Source organism: Geospiza fortis, unplaced genomic scaffold (assembly GCF_000277835.1).
Source record: "Geospiza fortis unplaced genomic scaffold, GeoFor_1.0 scaffold244, whole genome shotgun sequence".
In the NCBI taxonomy this organism is placed as follows: Eukaryota; Metazoa; Chordata; class Aves; order Passeriformes; family Thraupidae; genus Geospiza; species Geospiza fortis.
This window is the reverse complement of record NW_005054370.1, coordinates 1,029,573-1,046,422: the sequence shown is the minus strand read 5'-3', so window position 1 is coordinate 1,046,422 and position 16,850 is coordinate 1,029,573. Positions and strand designations below refer to the sequence as shown.

The 16,850-nt window shown below is 48.7% G+C and overlaps 1 protein-coding gene across 1 annotated transcript in view; it reads right to left on the bottom strand.

The window, feature by feature from the left end:
* Positions 1 to 13,496: 13,496 nt before the first annotated feature.
* Positions 13,497 to 16,850, bottom strand: part of SEPTIN9 (septin 9) — a 155,506-nt gene continuing 152,152 nt past the window's right edge. Inside the window, exons 11-12 of the mRNA XM_031059906.1 lie at positions 16,427 to 16,478; positions 13,497 to 15,603 (exon numbers count right to left, since the gene is read on the bottom strand). Coding sequence (XP_030915766.1) covers positions 15,468 to 15,603; positions 16,427 to 16,478 — 188 coding nt within the window. The 3' untranslated portion in view covers positions 13,497 to 15,467. The remainder of the gene's footprint in view (positions 15,604 to 16,426; positions 16,479 to 16,850) is intronic.

The following is a 16,850-nucleotide window of genomic DNA, read 5'->3' as shown; positions in this document are numbered from 1 at the left end:
CTTTTTATACTAAAAATTACGTGTACATCATTTACAATTACTTCCCAATACCTATCACCTATATTAGACAGTGAGCTTCTACTCTAACCCAATCCAAAAGTGCCACCATCACCCAGAACATGAAGTCTAGGAAGAAGAAAGAAGAAGAACAGGGCACACCCAAATTCCTCCATCTTGGGACCCTGAGCCTCCATTCTAAAAACCTCAAAAATCTATTTTTCACCCTGTGACAAAATTATTCTACTTAAACTCTCTTGACTTGTAATTCTCCATATAAATGCTGGTAATTCTTCATATGAAGGTTGGTTTTTTCCATTGGTCAAAATCAAAGGCACAGGGGTCTGGGGCTCTGTGCCAAGGTCTCTGAGCCCCCTGGGCAGGGGCTGGAGCCCTCCAGGGCAGCCAGAGGAATTTCCTGGGTTCCAACACCCATTGTCAGCACATCCAGCACAGCCCAAGGCAGCGGGGATGGAGCTGATTAAAAACGGAAAAGCCTTGTGTAAACCTAATGCATAATTAACCTGAGCAACGGCACAGGAGACATTATTGAGGTCAGGCAAGCATTAGAGCCACAAAAACAACTCTGCCAGCAGAGGAGGGATGAGAACATCCACGGTTAAATTATTTGAATACTCCTCTAAAGCAAAGTATAAAACCTGCTGGATCCTAACAGGGACAAGCCTTTCCTGCAGGCAGATGATGGCAGGTTTCTTAGCTCCTACTCCAAAACATTGGGTGGGAGAGGCCAGGAAGGAGAGCCTGAGGTGGACGAGCCCTTTAGAGATTTTCTGTCCATGTCAGGTCTCAGGCAGAAATACCATCTCAAGTGCTTTCAATCCCGACCCTGACCAAGGAAGAAAAAAGGAGAAAAACTCAACATTCCACAGTAAAACCCTCAGCCCCATGAGGGGGGCAGGCACACCAACAAGGAGATGGGCCATACGTGGGAAGGCAGCTCAAAGGGGCAAATTGGTGACAGCCCAGGGAGCCCAGAGAGCTGCAGTGGTTGTGGCAGTCAGGGCAGGTCCTTAGCAGCCTCCAAAAAAGTCAGATTTCCATTTGTTCCCTTTAATGTTTGGAGTCTGCACTTCCACTGCAGGAAATAAAAGTCTGGCGCAACCTGGTCCTTTGAACTGGCAAAAGCCAGCACACATTTCATCCTCGTTTCCTTCATCCTCTTGCACAGGGGCTCCCATTACACTTAAAGAGGGTTTGTGGCATGGCTGCCATCCAGATATCCATTGTAAATTCCATGGCTGAGCCTTGACAAGCACAGCATCCACAGCTCTGTTGTACTGAAAGGGAAAGCAGGATACAGGACTTTTGGGATGCAGCTCCCTCACCTGTCAAGGAACAAGACAAAACAGCCCTTCCTCAGTTCACAGAGGCATTATAATTCACTCCTGACACTTGCAAGCCCTGGAAAAGCCATTACCACCTGAGGGGAGGTGAGGCCACACTCTGCCACCTCTCTCTGTCCATGTGCAGCAGGTGACTGCCACCAGTCTGCCCAGCATGCGGGGCTGAAAATTGTCACAGACACATTTTATGAAAAATCCTTTCCTTAGGATTTTTCCTCCTGAGAAGCTGAGAGGCCTCAGGAACAAAGTGTAACCAATGATTATCTGCTGCTGTGGAATGCAACAGGTGCATCTGTGATTAGTCTCATGTGGTTGTTTCTAATTAATGGCCAATCACAGTCCAGCTGGCTCAGACTCTGTCTGAGACACAAGTCTTTGTTATTCTTTCTTTCTTTTTCTATTCTTAGCTAGCCTTCTGATGAAATCCTTTCTTCTATTCTTTTAGTATAGTTTTAATATAATATATGTCATAAAATAATAAATCAGCCTTCTGAAACATGGAGTCAGATCCTCGTCTCTTCCCTCATCCTCGGACCCCTGGGAACACGGTCACAGAAAATGAAACACCTCTCATTTGCTTTCTGCTGCTTTCCAAATGACATCTTGCACACTTGCTGGAGGTGCCACTGCCACCAGGTCACCGTGAATATCTGATTGCCTGGAGGGACACAGAGTCACTTTTTAGAAGAGGGGTAACAGTGCAAAGACACTTGGTGACACTTTCCCTTGTTCACATGGAGTAGAAAACCTTGTAGTCTCAGGTCTATTGTATGGCACAGAAATCTCATGAATGTGAGAATCTGTGAGAAAGAAAGGGCAAAGAGAAAGAGCAGTATTTGATATTTTGAGTGTGGCTCAAGGTGGCCTCATACAGGAGGATTCATTTCCCAGAGCTCAGCTTTAGTAACTCCCCATGGGCTGGTGCCACCCAGCCCTGACAGGCCCTCACCAGCTTTCTCCAGGATGGTTTCAGCACATTTAACACATATTTAAGAGCAGAAATCCTCTTTGAATCTCCAGTCATTTCCCTGGTTCCAGCTCTGGATCTTTGGCTCCCTCTCACAGATCTTTTGTCCCACTGTCTTGGTTTGAACAGACAGGTGTCTGCTAGGGAAGGCAGGAGCCTTCCTTGAAATGGAAAATGTAAATCCCCTCCCTACGAATTATTATAGTTTTGAAATTAAGGGGCTCTCAGGCAAAGATATGGGAGTAGGAATAACAGTTCTGTACTAGGAAAATTAAAAATACAAATGCAATAGTACAAAAACAAACCACTGCCAGAGTGAGAGCAGGCCCTGCCCCCTGTGTGTCAGGGGGTGGCACAGCCCCATCCCATGGGGGCTCAGCCCTCCTGCAGTGCCAGCTGTGCTGCTGCTGGAGCAGGGATCCTGCACAAGGGGGGAGTTTTCCTCTGCAGCTCCAGGGCTGCTGCAGATGGGCCTGGGCTCCCTCTGGCAATGCAGGGCAGCAGAAAGCTGCTCCTCTGGCAATGCAGTGGGCAAAGGCTGTTCTGGTATCCCAAAATCTCAGATTGGATCCAGGTAGGAATGCTTGGCTCCTCCCCTGGGCGCAGCATCTCCCCATGGGATGCTGGAATTGGATCAGCCCTGCAGGGACACTCAGTGGCCATGGACAGCAGAGATCTCCTGGAGGGAGGGTTGGTTGTGGGAGAGATAAAGAAAAAACTGCCCCATGGACAGCAGAGAACTGCCCCAGCTCTGACAGAACAGATCCTGCAGCCCAAGGCACCCTCCTGGCCCTCAGCCCTGGAACAGCTGAAGGTGCCCAAGACACCCCATAAGCAAGAATCCTTCCCCATGGGCTCCAGCCCTGCAGGGTGTGCAGCTCATCCCCACAGGCTGTGGGGTTGCCCAAGCCCAGGTTTGGCAGCCCAGCTTTGGAGCTGCCAGAAATCAAGTGCCGCCCACCTGGAACACAAGGAGCACAGGAATCTCAAATAACCAACACCCATTTTCCTCTCTCAGCTTCAGCACCCCAGGCTGCTCCTTAGGGTCACACCAGCTCCCCTGAAACCCCTCTGACCTTCTCCCCTGCTTTATTTTTGAGCACATGGAGCTTGACCTTCTTTTGCAGAGAATTTTCCTGGACCTGTTGATTCCTCACCCATCAAATTTAAATTTACCTTATCCAGGTTGCAGCCAAGGCTCTGTGCCAGTGACTGCCCATGCTGGTGGCAGATAATTTATTCTGGTATCCCCCGTGCTGCTGGCCCTACACTGAATCTCCTTCCAGTTCAGCACAGAAGGAAAAACCCAACATCCTGAATCCCAAACAGATTTTGGTGGGGGGATTTCCATGCACGTGGAAGTCCCATGGGGTGGCAGAGATTGGGATATCAGCAGCTGGATTCAGCCCTTGGCAAAGATGAAGATGTTTTGTACTCAGCTGAGTAATTCTTATTTACACCCCTGTGCCCGATGAGTAATGCAATGGCTGACTCTCGCAATTAAAAGGCAAATATTAGAAGTTTTACAGATTCATAGTTGTGTTTTACCCCCCTTGTGTTGTTATCAGGGGGTGGCCTGGGTTTGGGACATTTGGGAGAGTGGGATTGTTACTGTGGCAACAGCTGACCTGAAATCAAGATGTGAAAAAGTAAAACTCCACCACTAGACAAAGAAGAAGTCAATGGACAGAACTTTGGGAGGGGCTAAAGGGTTAAAAGGCAGAACATCCATTGTGTGGATGTGCACATGGTGGGAAAAATCCTCTGCTCCCGTAATATTTTCTCTATTCAATCTTCTGTTGTATTTTTGATAAGGTTTTAATAAACATTTAAAATTTTTTTGGAAGTATCATTTTTCACACCCCCAAACACAACACTTGCTCTCCTGAAAACCTTCAGCCTCTGCAAATGAAGGGCCAGGTTCCTCCAGCTCCCAGCCATGCTGCTGCTCCTCTTCCAGAGCAGTTTTACACCCAAATCTTTGGCAAAACCTGGTGCTGGGCCCATCCAGCTTGTCAGCCACCACACAGGAGGAGCTGGGCCAGGATCTGTCCTTTTGTAAAATAGGATCACTGCTCAAGCATCCTCCCATCAAAAGGGAACCTGCCAATCCACTGGGCTCCCTCCTCACAGGCCCTTAACCTCACCAAGATCAAGGGCTCTGGCTTTGCTCACCCCTGGAAAGCAGGAGGAAGCTGCAGATATACTATGAGCACTTAGGAGGAAAAACATTACAGCATCTAAAAGTACTTTAAATGATTTAGATACAAACTTGCCCATAATAAGACATCTATTTTGGTTAATCTCTTAGTTACAAATCTTGAAACTCTTGAACCTGCCTCAGGCTACTGTCAGCAGCAGTTCATTTAACACTGCTTATTGGGAATAACTGCTATTTCCCACTGTAACCTCCAAACGTCTTAAAGTCTCTCTTATTGCTCTCCCAAATATACTTGCCTTCAGGATACAGAGGGTTTTTTCTTGCTAAGAACTGTTAAGATGATTTGAACAAGCTGAATCAGAGGAGACTGTTTCTCAGGCAAAGCAGCCAAAACTCAAAACACCAGCCCTGAGATATTTTGGGATTGATTCTTCTTTTTTTTTTTTTTTTTGAGCATTTACTCAGGTTATGAAATCCAACAGCTGCACTTTGATCACTCTTCACAAGCAAAGGAGAGGAAGGGATGGAGGGGGGTGTGTTCATCCTCCAGGAACATCACCTGGGGGGAGGGATCTACATCCCTGCCCACCCCTGTGGCTGTGGGAGCATCTCCAGCTCACTATGGCATGGTCAGAGCTCTCTGAGGGGGGCTTTAGCAGAACCAATGCAGCTCCTGTGCTCTAAACTCAACCCCATTTTTGTTTTAAGGGCATGTAGAGCTCTGGTGGGCACCTGTGATGACAGTCCCCCATCCCAGCTCAGCAGGTTTGATTTTCAACACAACCTTGGATGCAGCAATCAGGATGACCTGATGGGTGCCACAGCTCCAGCCCCAACAAATCTGTGTGTCTTGGTTTGGAAAGACAGGAGTCTGCTAAGGAAGGCAGGAGCCTCCCCTGAAACGGAAAATGTAAACCCCCTCCCTCCCAATTGCTATAAATTTTAAATTAACGGGCTCTCAGGCAAAAATATGGGAGCAGGAAATAACAGGTCTTTATTAGGGAAAGGAAAAAAAATAAAAGGATAAAATAAACAATGCAGTAAACTAGAACAACACTGCCAGAGTCAGAGCCCAACCTGACACCCTGTGGGTCAGGGTGTTGGCAGCAGTGCCATTGGAATTGTGGCTCAGCCCTCCTGCACTGTCAGGGGTGGTTCTGCTGGAGCAGGGATCCTGGAGAAAGGTGCAGTCTCTGCCTCTGGAGATCCAGTGGAGAGGCAGCTGCTGTTCCTCTGGGAAATCCAGTGCAGAAGCCGTGCTGGTGTTCCAGAATCTCCAGATTCTATCCAGGTAGGAATGCTTGGCTCCTCCCTCTGGGCTCACATCTGCCAATGGGATGCTGTAGTTCTTATCAGCCATGCAGGGACATTCCATAGCTGTTATCAGCAGATGTCCCCTCCGGAGAGAGGAGTGAATGTGGTCACTCAAAGAGAGAGATAAGGCAAACTGCTCACTTGACAAGGTAATCTGCCATACAGATGGTAATGGAAAACATCTTACATTGCAATCTTCAACACTGGGAATTGCAGCAGTCCTGGGGCAGGGGTGAGGCCCCTCCCTGTCCTGCAGGCACACCCAGGGATGGTGACTCCACCACCTCCTCCCTGGGCGGGCCATTCCAGAGCTTTATCTCAATTTTGGCCTCTGCAGCTTGCCAGGGTGCCAAAGCTGAGTGTGGTGCCAGTCTGGCCCTGCAGTCAGCAGGCTGGTTCTGCTGTGCTGGTTCTGGTTTGGCAGAGCTGGATTAACTGGTGGCCTCATCCCTGCTAAACCAGGCTCAATGTATAGAGCAGACAGCTGTTATTTATCACAGTTTATATGCACATATTTCACACTGGTTTGGGGTTTTGTTTCTGTCAAGGCTTTTGTGTGAAACCTGGTGCAGATGGATGTGAGAGTGTGTCTCTAAACCCCCAGAGCTGTAATCCCTTAATGCTGGGCACTTTCTCAAGCATATTGCTGGGAATAAAACCTGATCCCAAATCAGGCCTGTGTCTGGTGTGAGCTCTGTCCCTTTTCTCATTTGCTTCTCCTGTGTTTTGCTGCTTTGAAATGTGGTTGGAAATTGTTTATCCAACACATGAATTGTTTTAACTTGATGACTAATCACTGTCCAGCTGTGTTGGGACTCTAGAAGCAGTCATGAGTAAGGCTAATTTATTATTTTATGGTATAATATATAATATATAATATATAATATATAATATATAATATATTATATAGTTATGTATAAATATATATAAGTTATATCTATATATAAAATTATAAAATATATCTATATATTTATAGATAATAAAATAATAAATTAGCCTTCTAATAACATGGAGTCAGATTCATCATTTCCTCCCTTTGTTGGGGGACCCCAAAAATACCACAGCTGACAGCAGCAAAAAGCTCAATTTTAAACAGATTTCTCCTGTAGATGAAGCATTGAGAGTGTGGTGTGATCTGATAAACATCAGAGCTACCAGACTGAGGTAGGAGAGGTCCAAGCCCAGAGCTTCCAAACTGTAACATTTGTATTGTTTTAATTTTTAAATGGCATTGAAAACGGAATAAAAGTTTTTAAAATGTTTTTTAGTTCACAGAATCACTGAATAATGAGGTTGGAAGAGACATCTAAGATCATCGAGTCCAACCTATGCCCTAACACATCAACCACCAAGTACCATATCCAGTCTTTTTTTTATTTTTGGGTTAGAAAAGGGCTTAAATTGATAAATTGGTGTTTTGTGTGAGGAAAAAAAGTGGTTTTTGGAGCACAATGATGTGCTTGTCTTTTTTGAAGGGTTTTTCTTTTATTGATGGCTGGAATTGAAAAGGTGAATTGAATAGCATCATCTGGATGCAGTGGAATGTTGAAAAAACAATCTTTTAAGTCAGTGATAACAAGAGGTTAATTTCTTGGAATTATTGGAAGAGAAGGAAGTTTAGGTTGATGTTGCTGATCTCTGGGTCAGGAAAGGGCTTTATCTGAGAAAACCAGGTACAGCCACCAGCACAACCCCAAATCTGCCCCTTCCTCCTCCATGAAGTGCTCAGAAAAGGAAACATCCAACATCTGTGGCCTTTCTTTTCCTCCCCAGGGCTCAAATTGGGATTGGTGCCAGTGGAAAAAAAAATAAAGCCATTGCTGGCAGCCCTGGGGGGAGCACAGAGCGGGCCAGCAGCACAGGGGGCATTTTTAGGGCACCTCCAAAGTGTCACCCCTGTCACCCTCACCCAGAGATGGGGCCCTCAGAGCATCCATAAATCCTTTTAGTGGGACAAGTGGTCATTAGAGATGGTCCTTCCAAATCCTTTGTGTCTTCATCCATCAGGCAGCTCTCCCCTTCCATCCTGGAGAGTTTCAGAAGTAATTTGCAGATATCTCAGCTTGCCCAGTAATTTTGTTCCTTATTAAATATTGCTAATGACAGGGTTTTAGACTCTCAGCCATATATTCACTTTCTGTTCCAGTATAAATTTTAATCTGTCTTACCTCTTCCTTCTAGACAAGTCTTTAAAAAAAAATTACTGGAATAAAAAGGAAAGCACCAAGTAATTGAAAAGAGCTGCTAAAAGCAGAAAGGAAGGAAAGCTAAGGAAAGTTATAATGATTGAAAAGTTCAATAAAATCAGAGGAAAGCAGGAAAAATTCCGATTTTTAATGAAATGGATGGCAAGGTGTCACTGTACATGGCAGCAGATCCCTGGAAGTTGAGCTCTGATTTCCCACCCCAGGTCAGGCTCCCACCTCCATGGGCCACTTCAAAACCATCACCCCACTCCCCTCCCCTTGTTTAAACTTGAGCTGCATTTTCTCCATTCTCCATTCACCCTCAAGCCAAACCTTTTCATCTGATGCTTTCAAAGCCTAACCAATAAAATGTTGAAACCAATAAAACTATTTGTGGGGGGAAAAGATTTCTGAAGAAAGCAAGCACAGAAGATGATGTTTCACCAAAAGCTACAGGCAGAAAACGGGAGGCTGGAGTTGAAAAGCTCGTGCAGATGAATCTTGAATGGTCTATTCTCACCCTCATAATGAGCACATGCATGATTAATGAAAATATTTATCCTCATAACCCACTGCAGCGAGTTAATATTTAATCCAAAATCCACGTGAAAGCCCAAGCTCTCCTGGTTCCTCACCCACCTTCTTGTTTCCTTGGAAATCTCTGAACTCTGCCAACTGCCCTGAGATCTGGCTCCTTGGGGCTGGCTTTCCCTGGCTTTCTGCATAAGTCCCACACCTTTTGATCCCAAAAGCTCTGCCACCTGGGACCTACAAGGTTTCTCAGATAATCCCGTGGAGCTGCTGCTTTGTAACGTGCCTCACTTTGATATTCAAGGCAAAGCTGGACAGCCCACACATGAAAAGACATCCTTCCCTTTCTTCCCAGCCTTAATTCCATCTGCAAATTAAACATTTCGAGGCAGATATTTATAGAGGAGTGCCCTGATCCTCCCGGGAGGGCCCTGGAGTCTCCAATGTGTAATTTTGCTTTAGGAATATGATTTTAATCTTGATTTTTTTTTTTCTGAGGCTGGTGACAAGGGGGAGTGCTGGAGGTGGGGCTCTCCTCTGCTGCCCCACAGGGCTGATGCAGTGTGGGGTGCCTGGATGTACCCAGGGGCTCTTTCTGCTTCCCCATCCTTGTCCTCTGCAAAGCTCTTTCAGGACATTCAAATGTTTCAGGACATTCAAATGTTTCAGGACATTTCAGGGCCTTCAAATGTGACAGTTTTTACTTGTGAAAGAATGGGGTCTGTAAACTTTGCCAGCAAGAGCTTTCAGCTGTGACTTACAAAAAAAACCCCAAACCAAAGAGACCTCCTTTAAAAATGGTGCACAGATTGAAAGAACTGCTCAGCCCTGGGTCCTGCTGGGCTTTGTGACAAGGAGCTCTCACAGAATCATCCATCCCCCTGTATCCCAGTCCTCCATCCCATATTTTCACCGTGGGCAACCCCCAGCACTAAAAAAAAAAAACAAAAACAAAAAACACAAAAAGGGAATATTTTGATTTATGTCATTTATAGATATGCCCTAGAGCAGAGGATAAAGGACTTTTATTTTGTTTCCCAGTTAAATATTTTCATTTTATCTTCTTGTTAAAGAGTAACTCGGTGCTATTCTTTTGCCCAGCAGCACTCACTTAAACATCCTCCTGATGGGAAGAGTTCAGGGGAGGGGAACTTGCAGGAAAGATGGTTTCAGTAGCAATAAGAAGGGAGACTTTGGCACATTTCTGCTATGCTATTTCTCATGATACTCTATATTCCAGTCACCCAGGTTTCCCTAACAATGATTTCTATTATTAATTGTGGAAAAGCACTTTTTCCCTATACTTCCAGGAAGTTATTGCATGTAAGGAGTATATTTAACCAGTCTCTAGTACTATAATTCATTGCAAGAAATGACCTATACAAATGGTTTTCTTATTGGAAATGTCTTTAAGCTCCAGTAAACTTTTGGAGTCCCTGGGAAGCTGGTAATGTGCCCTTGAAAGAAGTATGACTTATGAAATTGCAGTTTTTAGCTTAGCTGGATAATGTTAATGAGAAAATATCATGGGCTGCAGGTGGAAGTCTCCTGAATCCCATAAGTTAGGAGTAAATTATTCTGTTTTCCTAAATGAAGCAGCTCTGTGCAATGCTGCTCCTAAATCAGGCTGATGGTGAGCATTATTTATTAATTTGTGAAGGTCCAGAGAGAAGCTCAGGCAAATAAATACAAACTAAACTGCGTGAGAGAGTTACAAAATTGAGTTTGCTGTGGGCATGGAAGAAAAGGGTTTGTGAGAAAAGGGTTGGGACCTTGTGTGAGGGAGGAGCTGGAGGTGCAGGGACAAATCCTCCTTTCTGCTGGAGCCACAGTGAGGATGATCAAACCCCCCCAAGCTTTCAGCTGCAGTGCAGCAGATTTTCTGTAATTAAAGCAGGAGCTCTGCAGCTCAGCCTGTGCCTGCTGCAGCCCAGCAAGCACATCAAAGGCAGATGTTTCCCAGAGGAGAGCTCCACATCAGGGAATCCAGGGTTTGCTGCACACCCCTGTGTGTAAGGGATGGCCCAGCAGCTCACACTGAGCAGGGGATGCCCTATCCCCCTGGGGCTCCTGGTGCCCGCTGGTGCCCTGGGTTTGGGCAGCACAAATTCACCTTTTGGGGCTCCCAGCTCCTCTGGGCTCTGCAGGTACCTCACAGCTCAGCTTCCCCTCCTGCCAGCACCTGGCCTCCCACCCTGAGAGGATTTATTCCTCCCTGAGCAGGTCTCCAGTGCTGGAATTAATCAGGGAGATGGACGAGTACAAGCCCATTTATTGCGCACTGTGGGTGAATGATAAGTCTGTGCCAGAGCCTGGGAAAGCAATCAGGAGAAGGGAGAGAAGGGAAGAGGAGGGAAGAGCAGCATTGTGGGTAAATATGTGCACTTCTGGTGGTGATTACCCTCCAAGTAATTAGTTTTTAAATCAGGCAGACGTTTCGGGAACTGCTCGCTATGAGCTGCTTTAATTATTTATACTCCCTTTTATTCTTATTATTTATAGTCCTCCTCTTTGGATGGAGATGCTCTTTGGAACCTGACCCATCTCCAGCCCTCCCAGCCACCTCCTCCAGGGCTGCCAGGCACCCCCAGAGCCCAGCAGTGCTGGGGGGACCGCTCTCCCTGCCAGAGCCAGGCAAGGCAAGCAGGGCTGTCCTTGCTGTGGAAAGCTGTTCAGCTCAGTAATTAAACTCTCACTCATCTTCATTTCCCTCATTTGTTCAAGTGAGGCCACTCAATAAGCCATTAGTGCAAGGTCCTTGCTGCCATCCTGAGGCACATTTCCCTTGGAGGGTGTGGGCAGCGGCGGCAGCTCCTTGCCTGCCCCCTCCTCTGCCCAAACCCTCCCAGGTCACTCCCGGGAGGCTCTGGGGAGTGAAGGGGAATTTTGCAATGGCCAGCCCTTCCCCCAGCTGGGATTTTTCCCAGAGCACCATACAAGACCCTGTTCCATCAGAGCATCTGGTGTTGTTGCTCTCCCTTGGCCAACCCCACCTCTCTGGAGCTTCCCAACATCTGGAAGCCATTCCCTGCACCATTCCCATGAAGGGACCTCCGACCCCTTGAGCTCCTCCTCTGGCCTAAACAAAAGCTGCCCTAACTGCTGAGCCGGGGAATTTTGCCTGATTTCCCCTCTCTCCATCCACAAACCATTTCTCAATGTGTCACCAGGACAGCATCTGCCTGGAGAGCCCTGGAGCATCCTCTGTCTCCCTCCATGGACATACTGAGATTCCAGCATCTGCCTGGGAAGCCCTGTGTCACAGACATCTTTTATGAAAAATCCTTTCCTTAGGATTTTTTCTCCTGAGAAGCTGAGAGGCCTCAGGAACAAAATGTAACCAATAATTATCTGCTGCTGTGGAATGCAACAGGTGCATCTGTGATTAGTCTCATGTGGTTGTTTCTAATTAATGGCCAATCACAGTCAGCTGGCTCGGACTCTCTGTCCGAGACACAAACCTTTGTTATCATTCCTTCTTTTTCTATTCTTAGCTAGCCTTCTGATGAAATCCTTTCTTCTATTCTTTTAGTATAGTATTAATATAATATATATCATAAAATAATAAATCAAACCTTCTGAGACATGGAGTCAGATCCTCATCTCTTCCCTCATCCTCGGATCCCTGTGAACACCGTCACAGCCCTGGAGCATCCTCTGTCCCTCCATGGACTGAGATTCCAGAATCTGCCTGGGGAGCCTCAGAGCATCCTCTGTCCCTCCATGGACACACTCACATTCCAGCATCTGCCTGAGAAGCCCTGGAGGATCCTCTGTCCCCTGTCCCTCCATGGACACACTCAGATTCCAGCATCTGAGCATCTTCTGTCCCATCTCCCTCACATGCTCACACACCAACAATGAGGAAAACAGCAAAAACCCCCAAATCCCAGCACAAGAAAAACCACAATATAGGTAAAAACTGCTGTAGGTTCCTCCAGGGGCAAGGCCCATGGCCTGTGTTTGTAGTTACTACAACGTTGATTTTCCCTGCTCCATCCCTAGGAGCTTTTGTTCTGGGTCTTGCTCTGCTAACAGCAGTGAGAACACTTTGATTTTGCTGCTTCTCACCTTGGAATCCTTTGTGAGCTGTGGGGGTGAGGATTTGGGGTGAGGCAAGCACAGAACAGCTCAGGAAATGGAAGGGCATTGATGGGGATGGGTTTGGCACTGGAGCAAAGGGGGCCCATCACTGGGTGCCACGTGAGATGAGACAATTCACTGCACCAAAACCCAGATAACAGCAGAAAAGAAGAGTTAAAATGTACATAAGCCTGTCCTGTGCTCTAGAGCCCATCAGGAACCTGACCTGAGTGCTGCCCTGCTGGGTTTGTGTTCATCCAGTCCCACAGGCACACAATCCCAGAGGGGCTGAGGCTGGACAGGACCTCTGAAGTCACTTGCTCCAGCCTAAGCAGGGTCACTTAGAGCTCCAGGTGGCTTCTGAGTTCAAGTACTCAGGGGGAAAAATACAACAAACTCATGAGACAGAGATTAAACCAGAGGGGACAGTGTCACATCTGTGACATCAGGGCAAAATGTGGTTCTCAGGATGGCCAATCTGCACTTCCAAGCGCATCCCAAGGCCAAGCCTGCAGCCATGAAGGGTTTGAAGAACAACCTGCCTGTGGAGCCAAAGCCACACTGGTGTGAAAGTTGAGCTCCTGCCTGCCCCTGAACTAGGGGCAGCCCACTTCTCCAAACAAACACCAGGAACAGCTCCATGAGGAAGCAGAGGGATGGGATCCACCTGCCTCCCTCAGGATTGGGCTGGCTCCATCCCAAAGCCCCATCCATCAGCTCCAGCAGTTTGGAGAGTACCTGGGGCAGGAATCTGAAGTGGGATGAGCCAAGGGGATCAGGAATTGTGTTCCACCCCAAACAGGGCAGTTCTGTGGCTGGATTCTCCCATCACCCCCAGCCCTACAGCAATGATTACACCAAGGCTGGGAACAGACATTTCCAAACAAGCCTCCTTCTATTTGCATTCGAAACATTTATTTTGGGAAATACATATTAAACACTATTATTTATACAAAAATGGACTAAATTTTCATAATGCTTATAACCCCCAAAAGGCCATTTTTAATAGATCTGGATGAAGGGTTTTTTATTGTATTATTTTCTTTTTTTTTTTCCTTCAAAAAAAAAAAAGTCAGGTTACAAAGGAGAAAGCGGCGTGTCTTGCTTGGCCCAGCTTGAGATACCAACTAGAGGGGAAAAAAAAGTTTAAGATGGCATTTGCAGAAGTGCCTCACTCAAGAGGTTTTTTTCTCCCCTTTCAGTCTTTTTTTTAACACTTGAAATATATATATTTTTTTCAGTTAATACATTTTTTGTTGTTGTTGTTGTTTTTGCTAAAATATAGCAAGTCAGCAAGTAGAGAGTTGCTGTTCCCCAACAGCTCCGTGGGGCTGCTGTGGAGGGGGGATGTGAGTGAAGGGGAGAAGAGATTCTCACAATTCACCCTTTGGCTGCTGGGGGGGATGTGTGGGGAGCCCCTGAAAGGCTGGGCATCCCCAGCAAGGGGAGAGCAACCTCCTCCCTCCTCCTGTGCTGAGCCAGGATCTGTCCCCTGTGAGCTCTGCAGGTGCCTTCCAGTGCTAGAGGATGGGACACGCTGCCACTTCAGTGTGTGCCCCCAAAAATGGGTGATTTGCAGGAAGTTTTCTTTTCCCTTAGAGAGGACTGAGAGACTGGTGGACACCAGAAAGGCAAAGGGGAGCTGGGGAGAGGGGCAGGACTGCAGAGCTTTGCTCCAGGAACCCCTGCTCCTGTGTCACAGCGCTACCTAATGCTTGCAGGGTCTGATTTACTGGAGACACACAGAAAGAGAAGGGTCTGGGGGCAGAGCAGGGGGAGCAGCACCCACAAACACCCCCCAGCCTCCCCCACAGCTGCAGGGCTCGGTCAGCACATGCACAGACCCCCTGCACAAGGACCAGCAAAACAGGAGCATCTTCCCTGGACACACAGGGGACCCAGGAAATGAAAAGGAATTTACAGCTACCCAAGAGGCTCCTCTGATGTAGGGAAAAGCCCAAGAATCACAAGGGTCAGACAGGACAACCCTCTGCCTCCCAGCACTGCTTTGCAGAGACAAAGTTCCACGCTCAGCCCCCTCAGGACAAACACACTCAGAGCCTTCAGAGGACAAAGACCCACCCAACTGAGTGACAAATAAATACAACAAGTGTTCCCAGGACATCAGCCACAGCTCTGGCCCAAGGGAGAGGGAATGAGAGTCTCTGTGGAGGTTCACAGCCTTCTGCAGGCTGCAGAGACAGACAAGGCAGAGCTTCCCTCCCCTCTCCCACGCTATTGCAAGGTCACAGTCTGAAAAGGCACTTCTCCCAAAGCAGGGCGCTCTGCCTGGCCGGGGGTTGGTGACAGGCGAGGTGACACCTCAACACTCCCAGTTTATTGCATGTAGACAGGGTACAGGGGCTGGCTTGGGTGCTGGTGGCTCCCAGAGGGCTGCAGGAGACAAGGATGGCACTGGCTTGCTCTCTTCATCCCACCGTACCTCGCTTCCGAAGGCCTCATCCACCTGGAGGAGCCCTCGCCTTCCATGGACGGAGAGGAGTCCCTGCATGGAGGGGCTGCAAGGGCTCCCAGGGCACCCCAACCCTGCTGGCCCCACAGATCTGCCCCCCTGGTTTGGCTGTGGGGCCACAGCTGGGGACCAGTGAGAGCCCAACCTCCACAGAGGGACGGTCCCCAGGCCAGGGATGCCGCTCCGGGGGCTGAGCACAAAACTCATGGCACAAAGCAGGGGGAGAGTGGCCACCCCGCTCCACGTCTGGTTATTTGGTCAGTTTACATGGCAGGGGGTCAGGGAGCAGGGCAAGAGGGACAGTGGCAGAGGATTTATATAAAAATAAAGGGGGAAGAGGGGAGAAACAGCGAGCGTGAGCGAGCGAGGTCCTGGCTGCGGCGAGGGACGGTTACATTTCGTTGGCCACCAGCTCCTTGTCAGCCACGCCGTTGGACAGAGAGCTCTGGCCCTCGTTCAGCCTCTTCACCCTGTAGGCTTCAAAGTGGATGTTGCTGGTAATATCCTTGATGTTCTGCATGTGTGTCCTGCAGGGAAGGGAGATGGAGGAATCACACCAGCCCACGTCACCCTGAACACCCCCAGGCCCAATGTCCCCTCCTGCCTTGCTGGTTAATGGTTAGTTCCCTCCTTCAGGGCACAGGAGGGAAGTAAAGGCAGTCATTGGCAGCATTATTGGGCAGCAGGAGCTGAAGCCTTCATTTGTGCCTGGGGACACAGACCTGTGGCTGCACAACACCCACCCAGGGAGATCCCCACCCTGCCAGTCCTGGGCTGAGGTTTTGTAGCCCCACACAACTCTGCCAGCAGCAGATCACCTGTGCAGAGTTGGCTTTGCAGCCAAACTGGGGAGGAGCCCAATGTCCCCTCTCTAGCAAGTCCAGGGGGCTGATCCTCCCTCTCCCCCACAGCAGGGACACTTTTTCAAGAGGGACCAGCCTCACCCAGACCCCACAGTGGCACCCCAGTGAAGGGTGATGCCTTTGAACTGGGGGTGAGATCTGGCACTGGTGAGGGACCACTAAGGTCAAAAGCTGCTTGCAGACAAGCTGGAGCTACACTACCAGCAATCCTGGAGTGTGTCCTGACCCCTCCACTGCTCCTCTGCCCTGCACTCAGCCCCCAAGGAGTGGGGCCACCCCTTGCAGAGGGGCTGCAGAGTGGCAGCAGGCCGGGAGGGAAAGCAGGGGTGAGTGTAGGGTGTACAGGAGGGTGTACAGGGGTAGGAGGGTGAATGGCTGGAGGGATGGAGCAGCAGAGGGAAGCAGCAGCTGCCTCAAGCTGTGCTGGGCTGTCCCCTTTCCCTGGATGCCACCTGGTGACCAAAGGCTCTGGGGACAGGGCACTGACCTGATGAGGAGGTCCCGCAGGTAGGCGAACTCACAGTGTGTTGTGTTCTCCACTGGCAAGAGAGACAGAAACCATCAGTGAGCCCCCATGGCACCACCTGGGGGCTTCCCCAGACTGTGGGGGGCTCAGGTGGGCTCTGACACCCCAGGGTACAAGTGCAGGACTCAGGAGTCCTCTTTGCTGCTGTAAAGCTCAGCCCTGGTGAGGTCTGACTGAGCACCCACAGCCCCTTCCCAGGGTCCCACCAACCAATGAGGAGCTCCCAGCAGCACCCCCAGCACAACCCCAGAACCCCAAAAAGACTGGGGAAGAGCTGTGGTGAGCTCTGCAGTGAGCACCAGCTGTGTCCCCACTGAAGTTTCATCTGTAGCTCAGCCACGACCATCCTGCAGAACCCCAGGCACACTGTGAGGGCTGTGCAAGG